An 18,815-nucleotide genomic window follows, 5' to 3' on the forward strand; every position below is an offset into this window, starting at 1 on the left:
CAACCCAGACTGCAGTGTTCCTGGAAGGATGCAAATCCTGGCTCCACCACTCCCACGTCAAGCCAGCCGTAGTGGACCACAGTGACGGACCAGCAGCTCTTGCCACCACTGAGGACACTGCCTCTGACCAGTGGACCAGCTTACCTCTTTCAGACATCAGACTTAAATTGACTCGGAAAAAATGAGAGGACCTTTTATTCTGACAACTGTATGTTTTTTATTATGCCTTTTTAGTTTATTTTCTGCTTATGAAGATAATGCTTTTATTAGATATTCCCACGAGGTTAAAACTCGTATTTTAGGAAATAGAAGTAATTGCTGGGTATGTACTCAATTTCCAGTAAATGCAGAACAGGGACTCCCCTTCACACCCATTCCCCTGACCACTGCTAATATGACTTGGATGCCACCGGCTAGAGTAAAAGATCCAGTCCAACACAATCTTACATGGGACAAAACAGGAGTGCCAATTAACAGATATCTCAGGGTAACCAATCAGACAGGATCACTGTGTTTTGTTAAAGAAAAGGGGTCAACTTTTGTGGGAACAAGTAAATGCAACATGTATTTTAATGGCACCGCCTTTAGTAAAAATCTTGGCTTCAAGCCTTGCGCATCCCACTTATCCCATATGTGGATCCCTCACCCCGATCCAACTTTTTCATGGGTGGGCAAGCCTTCAGAGTCAGCTTTTAAGAAGCCCTGCTCAGATCATGAGGGTGTCCAACTAATTGTTAAGGGATATACGATTGCCTTCTACAACTGCTCAAGCAGTACTACACTGCACTTTGAAAACACCACTACCAAATTGTGCCTCTGCAGTTCGCACAACGACCCCTCTGCGTTACCAGGGGAACAGTGGTCCAACGGTTGGTGGGTTACCTCCTACTTTGAGAAATGGAATACCCGAAACGCACTGTATGGAACATACTGGGTGTGCGGGCCCAAAGCTTATTACTTTCTCTCCCCTGATTGGGCAGGGTCATGTTATTTAGCGTGGCTAACACCGCCTTCTCGCATCTCCCTCACTCCCCCTCATTTTCCCCACGTTCGTAACATCCGTGAAACCTTCAGAGATATTAATATCCGTGATGGTTTGTCGTGGCAGCGGTGGGCTGGTCTCATTAGCTTGAGGGGTGGTGTCATCCGTCTACAGGGACTACTAGAATCTTTAACCAATGAAACTGCGACCCTATTTGAGAATCAGGCCGGGGAAATGTCCCAGCTGCGCCAGTTAGCTTTGCAAAACCGAATGGCTTTAGACATAATGTTAGCAGCCCAGGGAGGAACTTGCGCCCTCATAAATGAAGAATGCTGTGTTTTTGTAAATGACACCTACCCTGACACTTTTCAACGTACCAAACGTCTAAGGGAAATGGCTAAGAACTACTCCTCTGGCCAGCCACCTTATGATTGGTGGGGAACCTTATGGAATTGGCTGCCTGGATTTGGGTGGGTTAAAAAACTCTTGGTGGGTATTGTTGGGGCCATAGTAATCCTTATAATACTGTGTTGCTGTATTCAGTGTGTCCCCTCCCTCATAGACTCATGTGGGTCAGTTTATTCTTTTCCAACTTCAGCCAAAGGCCTTACTCTCTTCGAGTTGGCCCAGGCTGAAATTGCCAAGCGGCCCTTGGCTCCTTAAAATGGGGTGTAGCTTTTGGTAAATAGTTATCCCAAAGCTACAAATGGAGGAATGTTGAGTCTGAACTTTTGATGAGCTTAAACTTAACCCAGACTTGATGTCTCTGTCTGAAACTTTTAATCAAAGCTCTGACCTGCGAACTACTCATGACACCTCCCTCCCCTTAAGTAGCCATCTCCCCTTTTGTCTTTTTAAGTTTACATTTTAACCTGTTTTATCCTGTAGAATCTTGATTGATTATGCATGACCATTATGATCTGTTAATCACTTTGTTTACTTCTGTGTATAAATATTGATGCTCACCCCTAATAAACTTGCCACACTTACTCCGAAGCCTTTTAAGCTAAGGATAGTGTGAGCCTGTTGATCAACGAATTGGTCTCTGACAGATTGTGAGCCCCATACCAACTCCGCACGAACTCGGGTGCTGGAGAGGTGAGTAAGGACTTGCTTTTTACCTAACATATCTTTGCATCCTGTCCTAAGGTGACATGTAACCAGTCAATATGGGGATAACTGGAATCCTCTGTTATTATTGTTTTCTATTTTTATAGCTTCTCTAATCTCCCAGGGCAGTTAACAGTTACCATCATGATCAGGTGGCTGATAGTATATTCCTACTACTGTACTCTTTTTATTCAATCATGGAATTTCTAGCCATAGAGATTCTATGGTACAGTTTGATTCAAGGTGGAATAGATTGTTTAGCATAAGTAGTTAGCACATATTCTAAGAGACCATTCAAAGTAGAGTGGTCTGTTAACCATTTTGTTAAACACCTTGCCTTTAGCTGTAAGTACCTTTCCCAAACCTGAAGAAGAGCTCTGTGTGGCTCAAAAGCTTGTCTCTCTCACCAACAGAAGTTGGTCCAATAAAAGACATTTCCTCACCCACCTTATCTCTTTAATATCCTGGAACCTACATGGCTACAACCATAGGTGCTGACTCCGTGGGTGCTCTGGGGCTGGAGCACCCACGGGGAAAAATTAGTGGGTGTTCTGCACCCACCGGCAGCCAAGTTCCCCTCCCCCCCGCCCCACCTCCTCGCCTGAGCATGCCGCGTCCCAGCTCCTCCGCCTACCCTACCTCCCAGCGCTTGCCGCTGCCAAACAGCTCTTTGGCAGCGTAGCAAGCTCCGGGAGGGAGGGGGGGAGGAGCGGGAACGTGGCGCACTCAGGGGAGGAGGCGGGGAAGAGGTGGGGCCGGGGCAGGGATTTGGGGAAGGAGTTGGAATAGGGGCAGGGAGGGGGCGGAGTTGGGGCAGGGACTTTGGGGGGCAGGGGTGGAGTCGGGGCGGGGCCGAGGGCAGAGGGGAGTCGAGCACCCACCAGCGCCAGTAGAAGTCGGCGCCTATGTCTTCAACTACACTGCATACAAAATCATACATTGTCATTCTGCATTTTTAAAGGCAAGTGTACACAACTGAAAATCACTAGTGAATCTTACTTTTCTTCAAACATTAAAACATCAGGAAGGGACCTTGGCAAGGACCGCAATACTGACTCTTTCCAGAAGGTGCTGCACTGAAACCACTCAAATATTTCAGAACTTTGAAATCACCTGTAGCAACGGGTACACACAAAAAACCAGCAACAATTAAGCTATGATTCTGGCAACCACTAAGATGCTTAATTTGAACTGGTGACTTTTGTTAACTATTTAAACTTGAAAAACACCTGCAGCACGTAGAGTGGGAGATAGGAAAGGTAGGGAATGCAGAGCATCAGCTCTCATATCTCTGTGCCTAAGGTAGGAGTCCATATTGGTAGGTTCTGTGCTGGGAGAGAGGGATCCATATCATACAACTTTGTTCTAGGAGCTGAAGGGATTTTATCTCATTGTATTGGGCCTGAGTAGAGGGCGGGGTATGGATATCATTGCCTTGTGATTACGTGAGGATCAATATTTCAGTGCTTTATGCCTGTACCTGAGCTCTGGTCTGTTCTTTTGAGAGGAAAAGTGAGGTCACTATCTCATTGCTCTATGCCAGAGGTGGGAATATATTATCATATTGCTTTCAACCTCAGGAGTGGTTTCCATAGCTCATTGCACTGTGGCAGGAGAGGTCTGTATCTTATGGTGCTCTTTTTAGGGTGCAGGTTGCTATCTCACTGTTCTACCAGGAGGTCCATATAGTTTGATAATGTCTGGGGAGTGAAGTCTATCTTCTTTGGCGGTGCTGGGGAGGAGAACTGTATCTCATGATTCTGTGCCTCAAAGGATTCTGTAGTTTATTGTTCTGTGCCCATGTCTCATTGCTCTATACCTGGTGGATGGTGTGTATCTCATTGCTCTTTACCAGTGGTGGGAGAGGGAAGGGTTTGAATCTCATTATTTTGTGCCCTTTTTTTTGTTATACATACATGTGTGTCTGTATTTCACTGCTATGTGCCTAGGTGGGGAGGGGAGAATCCCTGCCTCATTCAGAGCACAGTATGGTGTTATTCTATGCTGGGTAGCTATTTCTTTACAGGGTGAATGTGTGTCATTGCTTTGTAACCAGAGGGTTATCTGTACCTCATCTATGTATTTCTAATGTGCCCTTCTTGGTATAGTGTCCAGATGCCATATTCACAATTAAGAGTTGCATCATTTCCATATGAAAGAATCATACTTTCCAACCCACACTGTTTTGCCACCTTCCCAAGTATCAGAGGGGTAGCCGTGTTAGTCTGAATCTGTAAAAAGCAACAGAGGGTCCTGTGGCACCTTTAAGACTAACAGGAGTATTGGGAGCATAAGCTTTCGTGGGTAAGAACCTCACTTCTTCAGATGCAAGTAATGGAAATCTCCAGAGGCAGGTATAAATCAGTATGGAGATAATGAGGTTAGTTCAATCAGGGAGGGTGAGGTGCTCTGCTAGCAGTTGAGGTGTGAACACCAAGGGAGGAGAAACTGCTTCTGTAGTTGGATAGCCATTCACAGTCTTTGTTTAATCCTGATCTGATGGTGTCAAATTTGCAAATGAACTGGAGCTCAGCAGTTTCTCTTTGGAGTCTGGTCCTGAAGTTTTTTTGCTGTAAGATGGCTACCTTTACATCTGCTATTGTGTGGCCAGGGAGGTTGAAGTGTTCTCCTACAGGCTTTTGTATATTGCCATTCCTGATGTCTGACTTGTGTCCATTTATCCTCTTGCGTAGTGACTGTCCAGTTTGGCCAATGTACATAGCAGAGGGGCACTGCTGGCATATGATGGCATATATAACATTGGTGGACATGCAGGTGAATGAGCCGGTGATGTTGTAGCTGATCTGGTTAGGTCCTGTGATGGTGTTGCTGGTGTAGATATGTGGGCAGAGTTGGCATCGAGGTTTGTTGCATGGGTTGGTTCCTGAGTTAGAGTTGTTATGGTGCGGTGCGTGGTTGCTGGTGAGAATATGCTTAAGGTTGGTGGGTTGTCTGTGGGCGAGGCCTGGCCTGCCTCCCAAGGTCTGTGAAAGTGAGGGATCATTGTCCAGGATGGGTTGTAGATCACTGATGATGCGTTGGAGAGGTTTAAGCTGAGGACTGTAGGTGATGGCCAGTGGAGTTCTGTTGGTTTCTTTTTGGGGCCTGTCTTGTAGCAGGAGGCTTCTGGGTACACGTCTGGCTCTGTTGATTTGTTTCTTTATTTCCTTGTGTGGGTATCGTTGTTTTGAGAATGCTTGGTGAAGGTAGGTTTCAGAGTATATCCTGCTGATGAGCTGCAGTAAGACAGTTCAGCAATTTGAGAATGAGGGTGGGACCTCATGGACTAGAATCATATCTTTTGGACAGGGTGTCTACCTTGCAATTTTTGGATTCGGGGCAATAGGTGATAATGAAATTGAATTGTGAGAAAAACAGCGCCCATCGAAGCTGTGACAGGTTTAAGGGTTTGGCCCTACGTATATATTCCAGGTTCTTATGGTCTCTCTACACAGAAAATCCTTTTCCCCACAGTCAGCCACCTACTTTACCAGCACAGGTCTAGGGACACAAGGAATACATGGCGTGATGGAGTGGCGCATGTCTCTCCTGGGTGGGGGAGGGGTTGTACCCGATAGCAATGTGCTCTGGACTGGGGAGGTGGATGTAGCCAGTTGCAGTGTGCTGGGGCGGGTGGTTTGTCCGGTCTGGAGGCCCGTATGCTTTAGGGTGCGGCAATTATGTGCTCTGCGGGAGCATTGTACCCAATGGCAGCTGTTTTTTTGGGGGGGGGGTATATAATGGAGGTGTGCTCTGGGAGGGGTGACTGTCTCTCAATGCTGGGGGGTTGTAGCAGTGGCAGTGTGAGCTGGGGAGGGGGCATGTACCCTGTGGTGCTGTGTGCTGCGGGGGGACGGGAGACGTGAGACGTGCCTTGCGGCGGGGTGCTGGCAGCACACGGGCGCTCTCCGGGGCTTTGCCGCAGCCGCCAGGGAACGCCGGATCACCCCGACACCGGTGGGCCCCGCCCCGGGCACAGTCCAGGCCGCTTGCAGCGGGGATGGCGCAGCAGTACGTGCGCGGGGCCGCGGCCGTGGCGGTGATCCGCCTGAACAACCCCCCGCTCAACACGCTGAGGTAACAACCGGGGCTTCCTGCCCCCCACCCCGCAGTGGGGGAGCTCGGGCACTCCCCGGCCCCCTCCCCTTCGCACTCGGGGAGCCTGCACTCACTGCCCCCTCAGTGCGGGAGCCCGGCAGCAGCTCCTGGGGGTGCGGGGGCGCGCTGCAGCGCCGGGAAGGGCAGCGGGGCACCCCTTGTTTCCTGCTGAGCCTGTGCGGTGGTGGGCAGAGCTGGCATCTCCGCCCGCCCATGCACCTCGCCTGTGGCTGGGCTCCAGCACCTCCCGCCGCACAGCTCCGGCCGCAGCAGGGACAGGCCGGGGTTCGGCGGCCGAACCCCAGTAGCGCCGTGCGGGGTATGCCCCGTTCGGACACACGCACCCGGGTGGGTGCATGGGCGTGCAGAGATACCCTGAGACTGTACTCTGGCCCTGGCTTAACAGAACCCTGGCACTGGACGCGAATTTGGCAATGCTGCAGAATTAGCTGGTTGTTTGTCTAAACATTAACCTGCTTACTTTATAATGCAGTAAAAGTCAATTGAATTATTTAAAAAAAAAAAAAAAAGTTCCCCATGTGGGTACTGTAGTAGGAAGAGAGCCTGAGAGTGACATAAGCCCTTGTATCAGAGGCCTGGTATGAGGCAGGTCCTGCTCACAGAATCTGGCAAAACAGGGCTGATAGTGCAGAAATGCACATTCCTAAGAAGTACTAAGCATAGCGTACTCACGCAAACACATCCCGATATCAAGTGGTACCACACTATCCTGATATCAAGGATGGTACAAAAACATTCCCCAAGGATAACAGGAACACACTGACCCCTTTTAAAAGATAAGGTCAGGATAACAGTACTGTACGCAATAAAGATGTTTTAATCGAACCAACATGTACAAGGTGGTGGGTGATAACTAGCCACGTCAGGGGCAGTAACTATGTCAGAGGCGGTACGTAACTTGTTTGTTTCAGGGTATAAAGATGTATCTCGGGGGAGTATCTTTGTCCAGCCGAGGGGGGAATGGAAAGTGTCGCCATTCACTGAGCTGCGTCCATTGTCATGGGCATATATGTCTTACATGGGCAGCGTGTGAACCGCTGGCTCGAGGAGGCTAGCTCCTGCCCCGCTCCTTCTGCCCAAGACTCTGCCCCTTCTGTGTGCCCTGACAGAGCCCAGAGTCCCCCCCACTGCAACCGCTGGCTGGCCCCCACCCCAGGCTAGCACCCTCAGCTCCGCAGTGCTGGGAGGCCCGGCAACGTGGTCCAAGCCTCCCCAGTCCTGCAGCGCTGGGAGGGCGGGCAGCGCAGCGCAGCCCCAGTGCCAGCCCCAGCTGGGGCATGGCACACAGGAAGAGTTGCCTGCAGAACGGGAAGCAGGAGGGGAACTTGGGGCGGAGTGTGGGCAAGGCCACACATGGCTGTTTGGGTAGGCTCAGCCTCCTCCAGCCTATGATACCCGCCTCCCTTGATGTCTTAGTATCCTCGTAGAGTCTGCCAGGTGCTATTACCGTGCTTTGTTGACAATAAACCTGGCCTGGTGCCTTCGTACCTTAATGGATCTTGTGGTCATTGGGTGATTCGCTTGAGGTCTGCCATGCCGGCTGTCTGCACAGAGCTGGGGGCAGCACACAGGGAGAACACACACACATAGCCGAACATCTAATCACAGGTACTATAATCGTCCATGAAATTAACTCAAATGTGTACAGTCCTTCAGCATTTTGATACAAAGAAACAGGAGCACACATCGGGGTGCTGGAACAAATTCTGAGAGCCATTGAAACAAACTGTAAACCTTGTATATGATGGAAACCACTTTAACTTATGAGGTGCTTCAGCACATACCCCCCCTCCCCCCACAACCCTAGTTCCAGCACCTATGGCACACATACGTTTTTGGGAGTCTGCATAAAGCAGGAGGGAACCCAATCTGGCTTAAAGAAGCACAAGAACTTGAGTATCATCATCAACTAAATTTTTCTCTGAGATTTTCAAAGTGAAGTTTCAGTTTTCTTTGCTAGGGATGAAAATAAATGTGTTTCATATCCAAAATAATACCACCCACTTTTAGAATGCATAATATTCTGGAAATTAAATATGTTTAGGACTTTGAAGGAATTTTAAAAGGTCTACTTTTTGAGGTTCTAGTTTTGATGTCCAACTTTTTTTTGATTCCCTTAATCTGCAAATGTTTTTGTTGAAACACACAGATCTGTTGGTTGATGTAGATCTAAACTGATCTTGTGCATACATTAGTTTAAAATAAAATTATTACTGTGTTTACCATATTAATGAGTGCTGTTGGGAGGGCATTCTCTTTGGGGTCCCTGTGGCTTTGGAACTTGTTCCCCCTCCTAGGTTCAAAACAGCCTGAACTTGATGGCCTGTGGGGCACACTATAGAGCACATCTCTTTTCCTGAGTGCCTGTAAAGGTTGTTGAGTCATCAGTGTTAAATGATTGGGAAAGGGTGATTGTTTCAACTTCTGACTGTGGGTTTGTTGGTTGGGGCAATTACATGGGATGGAATTTGTGCAATTTAGTAAAAAATGAAGGGAATTATTGATATTTATATTTTATGTCGAAGGGGCCTAGAGCTTTTTATTCTGTACTAGGTGAAAGCACAGGTTGTCGTAAGGGTACGATTTGTAAAGCCGAAGGGAGGGAGGAATTTGTCCTGAACTAGGATGAGACACCAAAAAATCAAATTATTTTGCTGGAAACAAATTCATGGAAAATTTCATTTTGGGAGAACCAAAATGGAATTTCCCAGCTGCCCGCCTGGCATGTTCTTGTCAGTTTTACTTAATTGACAGGAGCCTTCCTGCCTGGCTGGCTGAGAGCCAGAGCTGGCGTGCTCAGCCTCTCGCCTTCCTTCCAACCCTGGAGCCACAGGAGCTGAGCACCCCAGCTCTGTGCCTGTCCAACTCCGTAGAGCTAGGCAGGGAGGCTGAGTGCCCTGGCTCTGTGCCTTTTTGGCCCCAGAGCGTTGGCAGCCATCTGTCAATTTCATTTACTGCCTGCAGCAGGGTGCTATCATTTTAATTGACCTCCATGGAAATTTTTTTCAGCAAAATGGAAAATATCCATTTTGCAGAAAGGGTATTTTTTTTGTCAGAAAATCATCCTGACAAAAATTGGAGCCAGCTCTTCTTATCCACAAGAGAATAGCTCTCCAACTGATACTGGGATTCCATAGACAGTGTTCACATTTGAAAAGGGATGTTGATAAAATGGAGACACTGCAGAAAAGAGTTACAGAAATGATTTGAGTACTGGAGAAGATGTCTTACAGTGAGACTGAAAGAGCTCAATCTCTTTGGTTTATCAGAAAGAAGATTGAGCAGTGACTTGATAACAGTGTATAGGTACTGTCAGGGTTCCCTCCCCACTCTGAACTTTGGGGTACAGATGTGGGGACCCGCATGAAAGACCCCTAAACTTACATTCCACCAGCTTAGGTTAAACATTTCACCAAGGCACAAATTCCTTTCCTTGTCCTTGGACGGTATTGCTGCTGCCACCAAGTGATTTAAACAAACATTCAGGGAGGGGCCACTTGGAGCCCTATCCCCCCCAAAATATCTCCCCCAAGTCCTTTCACCCCCTTTCCTGGGGAGGCTTGAGAATAATATACCAACCAAATAGGCTAACAAGGTGAGCACAGACCAGACCCTTGAGTTTTTAGGACACTAAAAACCAATCAGGTTCTTAAAAGAAGAACTTTATTATAAAAAAAAAAAAAGTAAAAGAAGCACCTCTGTAAAATCAGAATGGAAGGTAATTTTACAGGGTAATAAAAAGATTTAAAACACTGAGGATTCCCCTCTAGGCTTAATTTTAAAGTTACAAAACAGGAATAAATCTCCCTCTTAGCATAGGGAAAATTCACAAGCTAAAACAAAAGATAATCTAACTCATTTTCTTGCTATTACTTACAATTTCTGGAATTTTAGATGTATCATTTTAGTAGGAGCTGGGTTACCTGCTTGGTCTCTCTCTGTCTCAAGAGGGAACACACACACAAAAAAGCACAAACAAAGCCTTCTCTCTCCCCCCCCCCCCCCCCCCCCCCGAGATTTGAAAGTATCTTCTTTCCTTATTGGTCCATTTGGTCAGGTGCCAACCTGACCAAATGGACCAATAAGGAAAGAAGATACTTTCATTTGAGCTTCTTAACCCTACTTTTCATTTGAGCTTCTTAACCCTTTACAGGTAAAGAGAAGATACTTTTCATTTGAGCTTCTTAACCCTTTACAGGTAAAGGAGGGATTTTATGCTACCCTGAGCTGTATGTTTATGACAGGTACTGTGACGGGTTTGGTTACAGAGACCCCCTTGGGACTGTCACCTGACGTATAGAATCATAGAATATCAGGGTTGGAAGGGACCTCAGGAGGTCATCTAGTCCAAACCCCTGCTCAAAGCAGGACCAACCCCAACTAAATCATCCCAGCCAGGGCTTTGTCAAGCCAGGTCTTAAAAACCTCTAAGGATGAAGATTCCACCACCTCGCTAGGTAACCCATTCCAGTGCTTCACCACCCTCCTAGTGAAATAGTGTTTCCTAACATCCAACCTAGACCTCCCCCACTGCAACTTGAGACCATTGCTTCTTGTTCTGTCATCTGCCACCACTGAGAACAGCCTAGCTCCATCCTCTTTGGAACCCCCCTTCAGATAGTTGAAGGCTGCTATCAAATCCCTCCTCACTCTTCTCCTCTGCAGACTAAATAACCCCAGTTTCCTCAGCCTCTCCTCATAAATCATGTGCCCCAGCCCCCTAATCATTTTTGTTGCCCTCCGCTAGAAGCAGGGACCTAAAGAATAAAGTTACCATGTCTCCTACTCAATCTTTCCAGCCACCTAAGCCTCTTCCAGGCCATTTTAAATAGAGCTGGGTGAAATTTTCTGGGCTAATAGCTCATTTGATGAAAAATGAGGTTTGGTCAACCCAAAAGTATTTGCCCATTTGATGCGAATAGACTCCTAGACTTTAAGGTCAGAAGGGACCATTATGATCATCTAGTCTGACCTCCTGCACAATGCAGGCCACAGAATCTCACCCACCCACTCCTGTAACAAACCCCTAACCTATGCCTGAGTTATTGAAGTCCTCAAATCGTGGTTTAAAGACCTCAAGGTGCAGAGAATCCTCCAGCGTGCTGGAATTACCTCTGAGCCCATTTTTCCTGCCAGTTTGGGACTTCAGAACCCTGCCTTGTTGAGCCAGACATGCCAGCCTGCTGCAACACAGACCCAGGTCTGGTCCACACCCCCAAAGCTGCAGACTTTAACCAAAAACTGCTTAGCAGGTCACCTATCTCCAATACTCAGACACCCAGTTCCCAATAGGATCCAAACCTCAAATAAATCCGTTTTACTCTGTATAAAGTTTATACAGGGTAAACTCATAAATTGTCCGCTCTCTATAATACTGATAGAGAGATATGCACAGCTGTTTGCTCCCCCAGGTATTAATCACTTACTCTGGGTTAATTAATAAACAAAAATGATTTTATTAAGTATAAAAAGTAGGATTTAAGTGGTTTTAAGTAATAACAGACAGAACAAAGTAAGTCACCAAGCAAAATAAAGCAAAAACACACAAGTCTAAGCCTAATACATTAAGAAACTGATTACAGATAATATCTCACTCAGAGATGTTCCAATAAGCTTCTTTCACAGACTAGACTTCTTCCTAATCTGGGCCCAATTCTTTAACCTGGTACAGTCCTTGTTAGTTTTAGCAGACATCTTAGGTGGAAACTAGCGGTTTTCACTGTTATCAAGTCACTGGCAGCCCCCACTGTCCAGCTTCACCCCTTTTTATAGCTTTGGCCCAAGGCAGGAATCTTTTGTCTCTCTGGGTCCCCACCCCTCCTTCTAAATGGAAAAGCACCAGGTTTAAGATGGATTCCAGTATCAGGTGACATATTCACATGTCCTGTGTGACCCCCAGCCTCCATTCTTCCAGGGCTGGCTTGCAGGAACCCAGGAAGGTTGCAGGTAGATAAACCATCTACAATCAATTGTCCTAGTAAATGAGAGCCATCAAGATTCTAAACCACCATTAATGGCCCACACTTTGCATAATTACAATAAGACCTCAGAGTTATACTTTATGTTTCTAGCTTCAGATACAAGAATGTTACATGCAAACAAATAGAAGGAATATATTCAGTAGGTTATACTCCTTGTAACGATACCTTACAAGAGACCTTTTGCATAAAGCATATTCCAGTTACATCATATTTACACTCATAAGCATATTTCTCTAAAACATATGGAGTGCAATGTCACAGGTACCTTCTCAAGGAGAAAATACCAGGTACTAATGGGCTCTTTAATCTCGCAGAGAAAGGCAGAACAAGAACCAATGGCTGGAAGCTGAAGCCTGACAAATTCAAACTGGAAATAAGGCACACTTTTTTAATAGTGAGGATGATTAACCACTGGAACAAACTACCCCATGAAGTGGGGGATTCTCCACTTCTTGATATCTTCAAATCAAGACTGGTTGTCTTTGGGGAAGATATGCATTAGCAAAGCACAAGTCATTGGGCTTGGTTGGGTAACAGCATGAAATGTGATATACAGGAGCTAGGCTAGATTATTCTTATTTGTATTACCATAGTGCGTAGTAGTCCTTTGTGGTCTTAAATTATGCATCTGTGAATCCACCAGTGCACCTCCTTAGATACACAGTTGTGCAAGACATGCAGCAAAGTTGTTGCACATCTTAGTAGATTCACAGGAGGACAGCTAAACTTTTGCACACCTTCCATTCTTCCCTTTCTGTGTATGTTAAGTAGTATGCAGAAGGAAAACCCTTCTGCTGTGAACCTCCTAAAGTCTGAGAAGAGGAGCGCCCATCTTGTGAATACTAAGTGTTTGACAGAGAAAAATTTTGTTATTGGCACTTTTTTTTTTTTTTTTAAAGAGGCAGCCTAGTTAACCTTCAAGGCTTCTTATCTGCTTTTTAAAAAATTGAATGAAGTTCACACTCAAAAAGCTTAACTAACTTAGTTGAAATTGCTACTAGAAATAATATAAAAGCTGTTTATAAAATACAGGACAAGATCATTACAATTAAGTAAACCCTATGCATAAAAGAAATAGGAATAGCATGTTAAGGTCATCTTCATAAGTATTCTCTTACCTTACAGGGCATACATTTAGTTAACAATAGTGAAGTGAAAATTCACCATATACATTCCAATATATCTACAATCAGTCAACCACATGCACTCTTATGAACTCTCTGAAAGTATTTCTCATTATATAAACTTTGCCAAATACATACATATATTAGATAGGCATATGTTGAAAGGGTTAAAGTTGTAGGAATGTGTACAGTGAATTTTCACAACATTGTTAACTGAATGGATATACTGTCATGGTAATGAAATACATGTGTAAATATAACTGGCCACTTCTATTCCTTTTATGCTCGTTTTTCAACTCTGATGTTCTTGTGTATTATTATAATTACTTATTCTAGGAACCTTCATTGTAAGTAATGTATTTTTGGAAACACATTTTAATAAAGGATGCATGTGACTAACTTTGTGTACATTGGGCCTGTAGCATCTGTCATGGGAGCAAGTATGTTGTCTGGACCTGACAAGAGTGAGAGGCTAGCGGAGAGTTAGGTGTTGCTCTTGGCCTTTGTCCCGCTTTCAGTAAACATTGTTTTTCTTGCTAGAAGTCTTTTAAAAAAAAAAAAAAAAAAAAGCATGATCCCATTTATGAAAGCTACAAGCTGTGTGAGGGGAAAGGAAATATTATGTACTAGCAGAGTGTCAGTTATTCCCTGGGAAAATCAGTTCTGTGTTGGGCTATGATAGGAAAGACAGGGAATGGAGGGTAGAATTGCCCCTTGGTATCAGCCTCAAGTGACTGATTTCCCTAGGCTTGGCAGAAGGAGTACCCTGTGACAAACACTTTCTTACATAAACCCCCCCAAATCTCTCCCCAATGCAAATTAACTCCTTGTTTACCACACTTCTGAGCACACTCAGTATGTTATAACTGCTGATCATATGTGCACCGCAGGCACAGAAGTGCTTAGAGCACATTTAATGCCTCTTCCTCAGAGGCACTTTCTCTCTGCTTCTATGCATTTATTCTACACAGTATGTTCAGAAGAATAACTGAATGTGCATAAAATATCACACTTTGTACTATATGTGTGGGTTTTTGTTCCCCCTTCCCCTGCTTACAAATTATAGTAATGTTTCATTATGTTCTTCTATTTAATCTGTCCAGCAGTGGCTGAATTTGGTGCTCCTGTGTCCAGAGCTCTGCTGGTAGAGGAGATAAATGGTACATAGTTGATATCATGGGAGTAGGGATGCAACACAGGACACAGCCTGAGGTCTTGTTTTTCACCACAGCACCTGATATGACAAAGGGGCTAATACAAAAACTTGTTAATGTGCATTCATCCCATAGAAGATGAAATGGCTGAATTAGAAAGGTTTGATATCCAGCTACGTATAATTATATTCTTTGAAAAGAACCTTTAGTGAGTCATCTAGTCTGTTTCCCTGCATCATGGCAAAATTGGTTTTATTATCTCATCTGATTTCAGCTTTCAGAGCCATTAGCAATGTAGCCCTTCGTTAATTGCTGATGGTCGTACATATAGTACCGTAGATAGTGTGATGGGTGCTTGGAGGGCCAGGTGGTGGAGCAGTTAGCACACCTGACTTCCAGCCCCTTGCTCTCTGTTAGGGTACGTCTTCACTACCCGCCGTATCAGCAGGTAGCAATCTATTTATCCGGGATCGATATATCGCGTCTCATTAAGACGCGATATATCGATCCCCGAACGCGCTCACCGTCGACTCCGGAACTCCACCAGAGCGAGCGGCGGTAGCGCAGTCGACAGGGGAGCTGCGGCCGTCGATCCCGCGCCGTGTGGACCCCAGGTAATTCGATCTAAGATACTTCGACTTCAGCTACGCGAATACGTAGCTGAAGTTGCGTATCTTAGATCGACCCCCACCCCCCCAGTGTAGACCAGCCCTTAGGGTAGTAGCGGTGGCTGTTCCTGACACTAAGCCAGGAATCTTCAGCTCTCCACCTGAACCTGGGCCTTGTCCCTTAAGGGGGTATGGTAGGAAGACCCAGGCCCTCCCGCTCCACGTCCCTGTGGGAAACAACACCTATATCAGTTATTGGGAGTGGACCACATCCACCCTGACTGAATTGGCCTTGTCAACACTGGTTCTCCACTTGTAAGGTAACTACCTTCTCTTCATTCTCCAGTATATTTATGCCTGTATCTGTAATTTTCACTCCATGCATCTGAAGAATTTTTTACCCACGAAAGCTTATGCCCAAATAAATCTGTTAGTCTTCAAGGTGCCACCAGACTCCTTGTTGTTTTTGTGGATACAGACTAACACGGCTACCCCTCTGATACTTAACACCAGCCGGGTCCTCCCAGCAGCCAGTATAAGTCCGCTGCCCCGGGCTACTTCCCATTTATATGTCCCTTCAGTTTGGAGCCTGGCTACATGGGTGAGAGACAGGTTGGAGTTGAGATTATTAGTAATCTTGTATTTAACACAGTAGTGCATAGGGACACACTGCTCTTTCTCATAGAATATCAGGGTTGGAAGGGACCTAAGGAGATCATCTAGTCCAACTCCCTGCTCAAAGCAGGACCAATCCCCAGACAGATTTTTGCACCAGCTCCCTAAATGGTCCCCTCAAGGATTGAACTCACAACCCTGGGTTTAGCAGGCCAATGCTCAAACCACTGAGCTATCCCTCTCCCCTCAAAAAAACAAAAACTAGTTGTGTTAGAACAGTGCCCACTTGTGCTAGGCACTGTACAGATAGTAGCAGACACTTCCTGCCCCAGAGCGCTGACACCCCAAAGAGACACTCCAGGCAGAATGTACAATGTGATTGCTGCAGATGTCATGAGAGTTACACAATTTTTTTTATTTTTTGCGGGTGGGGTTTTTGATGGGAAAAGATTGTCTAAATGGAAAGATCAAGGAAGGGGAGGAGACATTGAAGGTCAGGGGGCATGTGTGCAGTGGGGCTGAGATGAGACTGTGAAGGAGGGCTTGCAGCAAATAGGCAAACAGGACAGGGGGGAGAGAGCCCCATCAAAACTGTCCAAAATATTGATGTAATTACCAGCATCCACAGGTCCCTATTGAAGCTGGTCTTGCTGGCTTCAGTCTCTGGTGGTCTTCTCCCTTCGGTTTCTTTACCCAAGCCCATGTAGTTGGGGGGAGAAATATCGCATGTGCTTCCAGAGGGCCCCCAGGTTGCAGTCCTGATTGACAGGATCAATGGCAGCATTGTCAATGGTACAGACTGAGCAGGGGGAATGAGGAGAACTTGGGAGGAAAGTTCAGGAGTTCCATCTTGGTTTAAGTTGATGAAGAGACCAGAGGGGGAAGCTGAGGTGTGGAACTGGAGGGAGGGAGGCTGCTCAAGAGTGGAGAGGTTGATCTGTGAGTCATCAGCATACAGGTGGTAAGCATGAGTCAATGAGATCACCTGGAAAGAGGGGCGGAGAAGAGGGGCCCTGTGGGACTTCACAGAAAAGGGGAGAGGAGGAAGAGGCCAGATGTGAACGCCTCAGATTTTTGGTGTGGGTAAGTATCAGTTGATGGTTCTCTGATTTATTTTAGCTCTGCAGTTGTTCGGGCTTTAGAGCAAGGAGTGAAGAAAGCAGATGTAGATCCTGCTGTGAAAGCTGTTGTGATTTGTGGGACAAATGGGACATTCAGTGCAGGTAAGATTCTCTCTTTATTTAGTATACACACACATATTGAGTCAATAATTATTCCAGCCTCCCATGGGAATTTCCCCACAGTAATTACAAGTATCATAGTGAACAATTCTGTGATCCTTCAGAGTAGCAGCATGATCTGTAGTCTTACTATGCTTACGTTATTCTAGCAGTAACAGTCAACAATGACCAGATGTGTCTTTAATGTAGTGTTTTTCATAGATAGACCAAATTAGGCTACAGAGGATTCTTTTTACATCTTCACGTGTAGTCAGCCCTCCCACTGTGTAACATTAAATATAGGATTTGTTTACATTAGTGTTTACAAACATGGGTAAGAAATAGAGGCTATATATAAACCAGAAACATTGACTCCAATGTCTGAAAAATACACAATATTTAAATACAAAGAAAAAATATCTCTTCAGTTCTTCAGCACTTATAGATAGGTGTCTCTAGAAACCAGGACCTTGCAACAGTTACGTAGTCTTCAGATCTTCTCCAAAGTGTTTTCATCCCACTGGGGCTCTACAGACATTAGGTGGTACTCAGATCTTGACATGTACTTTCTACCCACTTAGATCAGCCTCCAACTAAACTAAGAGTTCATTCTCCTCATTCGGTGCTTCCCCAATCTAGAATCCCAGCATCCAAAAATTCCCAGCATGGTGTTTCCTGTTTTATATTCAATTTCCATGTGTGTTGGGAAGTTTCCTCCTGAAGCTTCGGCCCAGCCTGGATTTTCTGTCCTGTGGAGTGGGACTGGATGGCAGGGGAATTGGGAAGGGCAGGTGGGATCCCTCACCCTTTGTCTAGAGCAGCGATACTCAGACTGAGGCTCGAGAGCCGCAAGTGTCTCTTTAATGTGTCTCCTGCAGCTCTTTACAGCACATGGTATTGAAACATGGTGTGATTTAATTATTAACCAATCTAAGTGATTAACCAGTCAGGATGCTTTTACTATGTTATTATCCAATTGCAATTGATAAAATAATAATACTTGGTCAGTAGTTTTGCTGTGAGAAATATATAAATATATAAACATTTCCCCGGCATACTGTTTGAATATGAATACACAGTACTATAGTAAATGAAACCATGAACTCATATTACTGTGGCTCTTTTACGTAATGTTAATCACTAATTTGGCTTCTGAACCACTGAGGTCTGAGTATCACTAGCCTAGAGAGTCTCTTGCTGCCCCCTAGAGAGCATCTCACACACTGCCCATAGGTGGAGGCTCTGCTGAGGCAGACAGTGGCCTGTGATTGCGGGGGTAACTCTCATCATGATTTGAGATCAATTCGGGGAGGCACTCCCTGCAGGGCGCTAATTAGGTGTAGCCCCATCAAGATAAATCTGCAAAGAGAAACTATCGACTTATCATATCGTAGTGTTGCCACCTGCCCTGAAATGGAAAGGGCTGTTTTACGGAGCTGCAAATCAAGACTGTTCAAGTTCTGACTTTCACTGGCATTGAGAGCCCCTGGTGGTCCCAGGAGTTGGGCTGAGGACGGATCCAGGGCCAGAACTGAGAGCTGCTGTATGCCGAAGGTGGGGTGTGGCAGGACAGCCTTATCTTCTCACAGCTGCCATGTTATTTTATGCCACGTGGCTTTATGTCTGCATACAGACCTGTCGCTACCCCCGAAACTCTCAGACTCTGGTAGAGTTGTCTTGTGATGGCAGCTGCTGCAGTAGGGGTCTCTCCCCAGCTGAGCCACCACTGAGTCTCCCCAACAGGTGGGGAAGGAGCAGACCTGTGGGGAGCGAGAACCCAGTGGGGAACTAAGTGGCTGGCTCCCTTACATGTTCGCTTCCAGAGTGTATAACCTGTGGGATGTTCGTGGAGAGGGTAATATTGCTCTTCAGCTGTGAGCTGGACTGCATACTGTCAGCCTG

General features: G+C 45.8%; 1 protein-coding gene across 1 annotated transcript in view; it reads left to right on the top strand.

Annotated features, from left to right (window-relative positions):
• Positions 1 to 6,092: 6,092 nt before the first annotated feature.
• EHHADH (enoyl-CoA hydratase and 3-hydroxyacyl CoA dehydrogenase) overlaps positions 6,093 to 18,815 on the top strand; it is a 45,887-nt gene continuing 33,164 nt past the window's right edge. Inside the window, exons 1-2 of the mRNA XM_065411218.1 lie at positions 6,093 to 6,169; positions 16,813 to 16,916. Of these exons, the coding sequence (XP_065267290.1) occupies positions 6,093 to 6,169; positions 16,813 to 16,916 (181 nt within the window). The remainder of the gene's footprint in view (positions 6,170 to 16,812; positions 16,917 to 18,815) is intronic.

The sequence above is a fragment of the Emys orbicularis genome, chromosome 9 (genome assembly GCF_028017835.1).
Source record: "Emys orbicularis isolate rEmyOrb1 chromosome 9, rEmyOrb1.hap1, whole genome shotgun sequence".
NCBI lineage: Eukaryota > Metazoa > Chordata > Testudines > Emydidae > Emys > Emys orbicularis.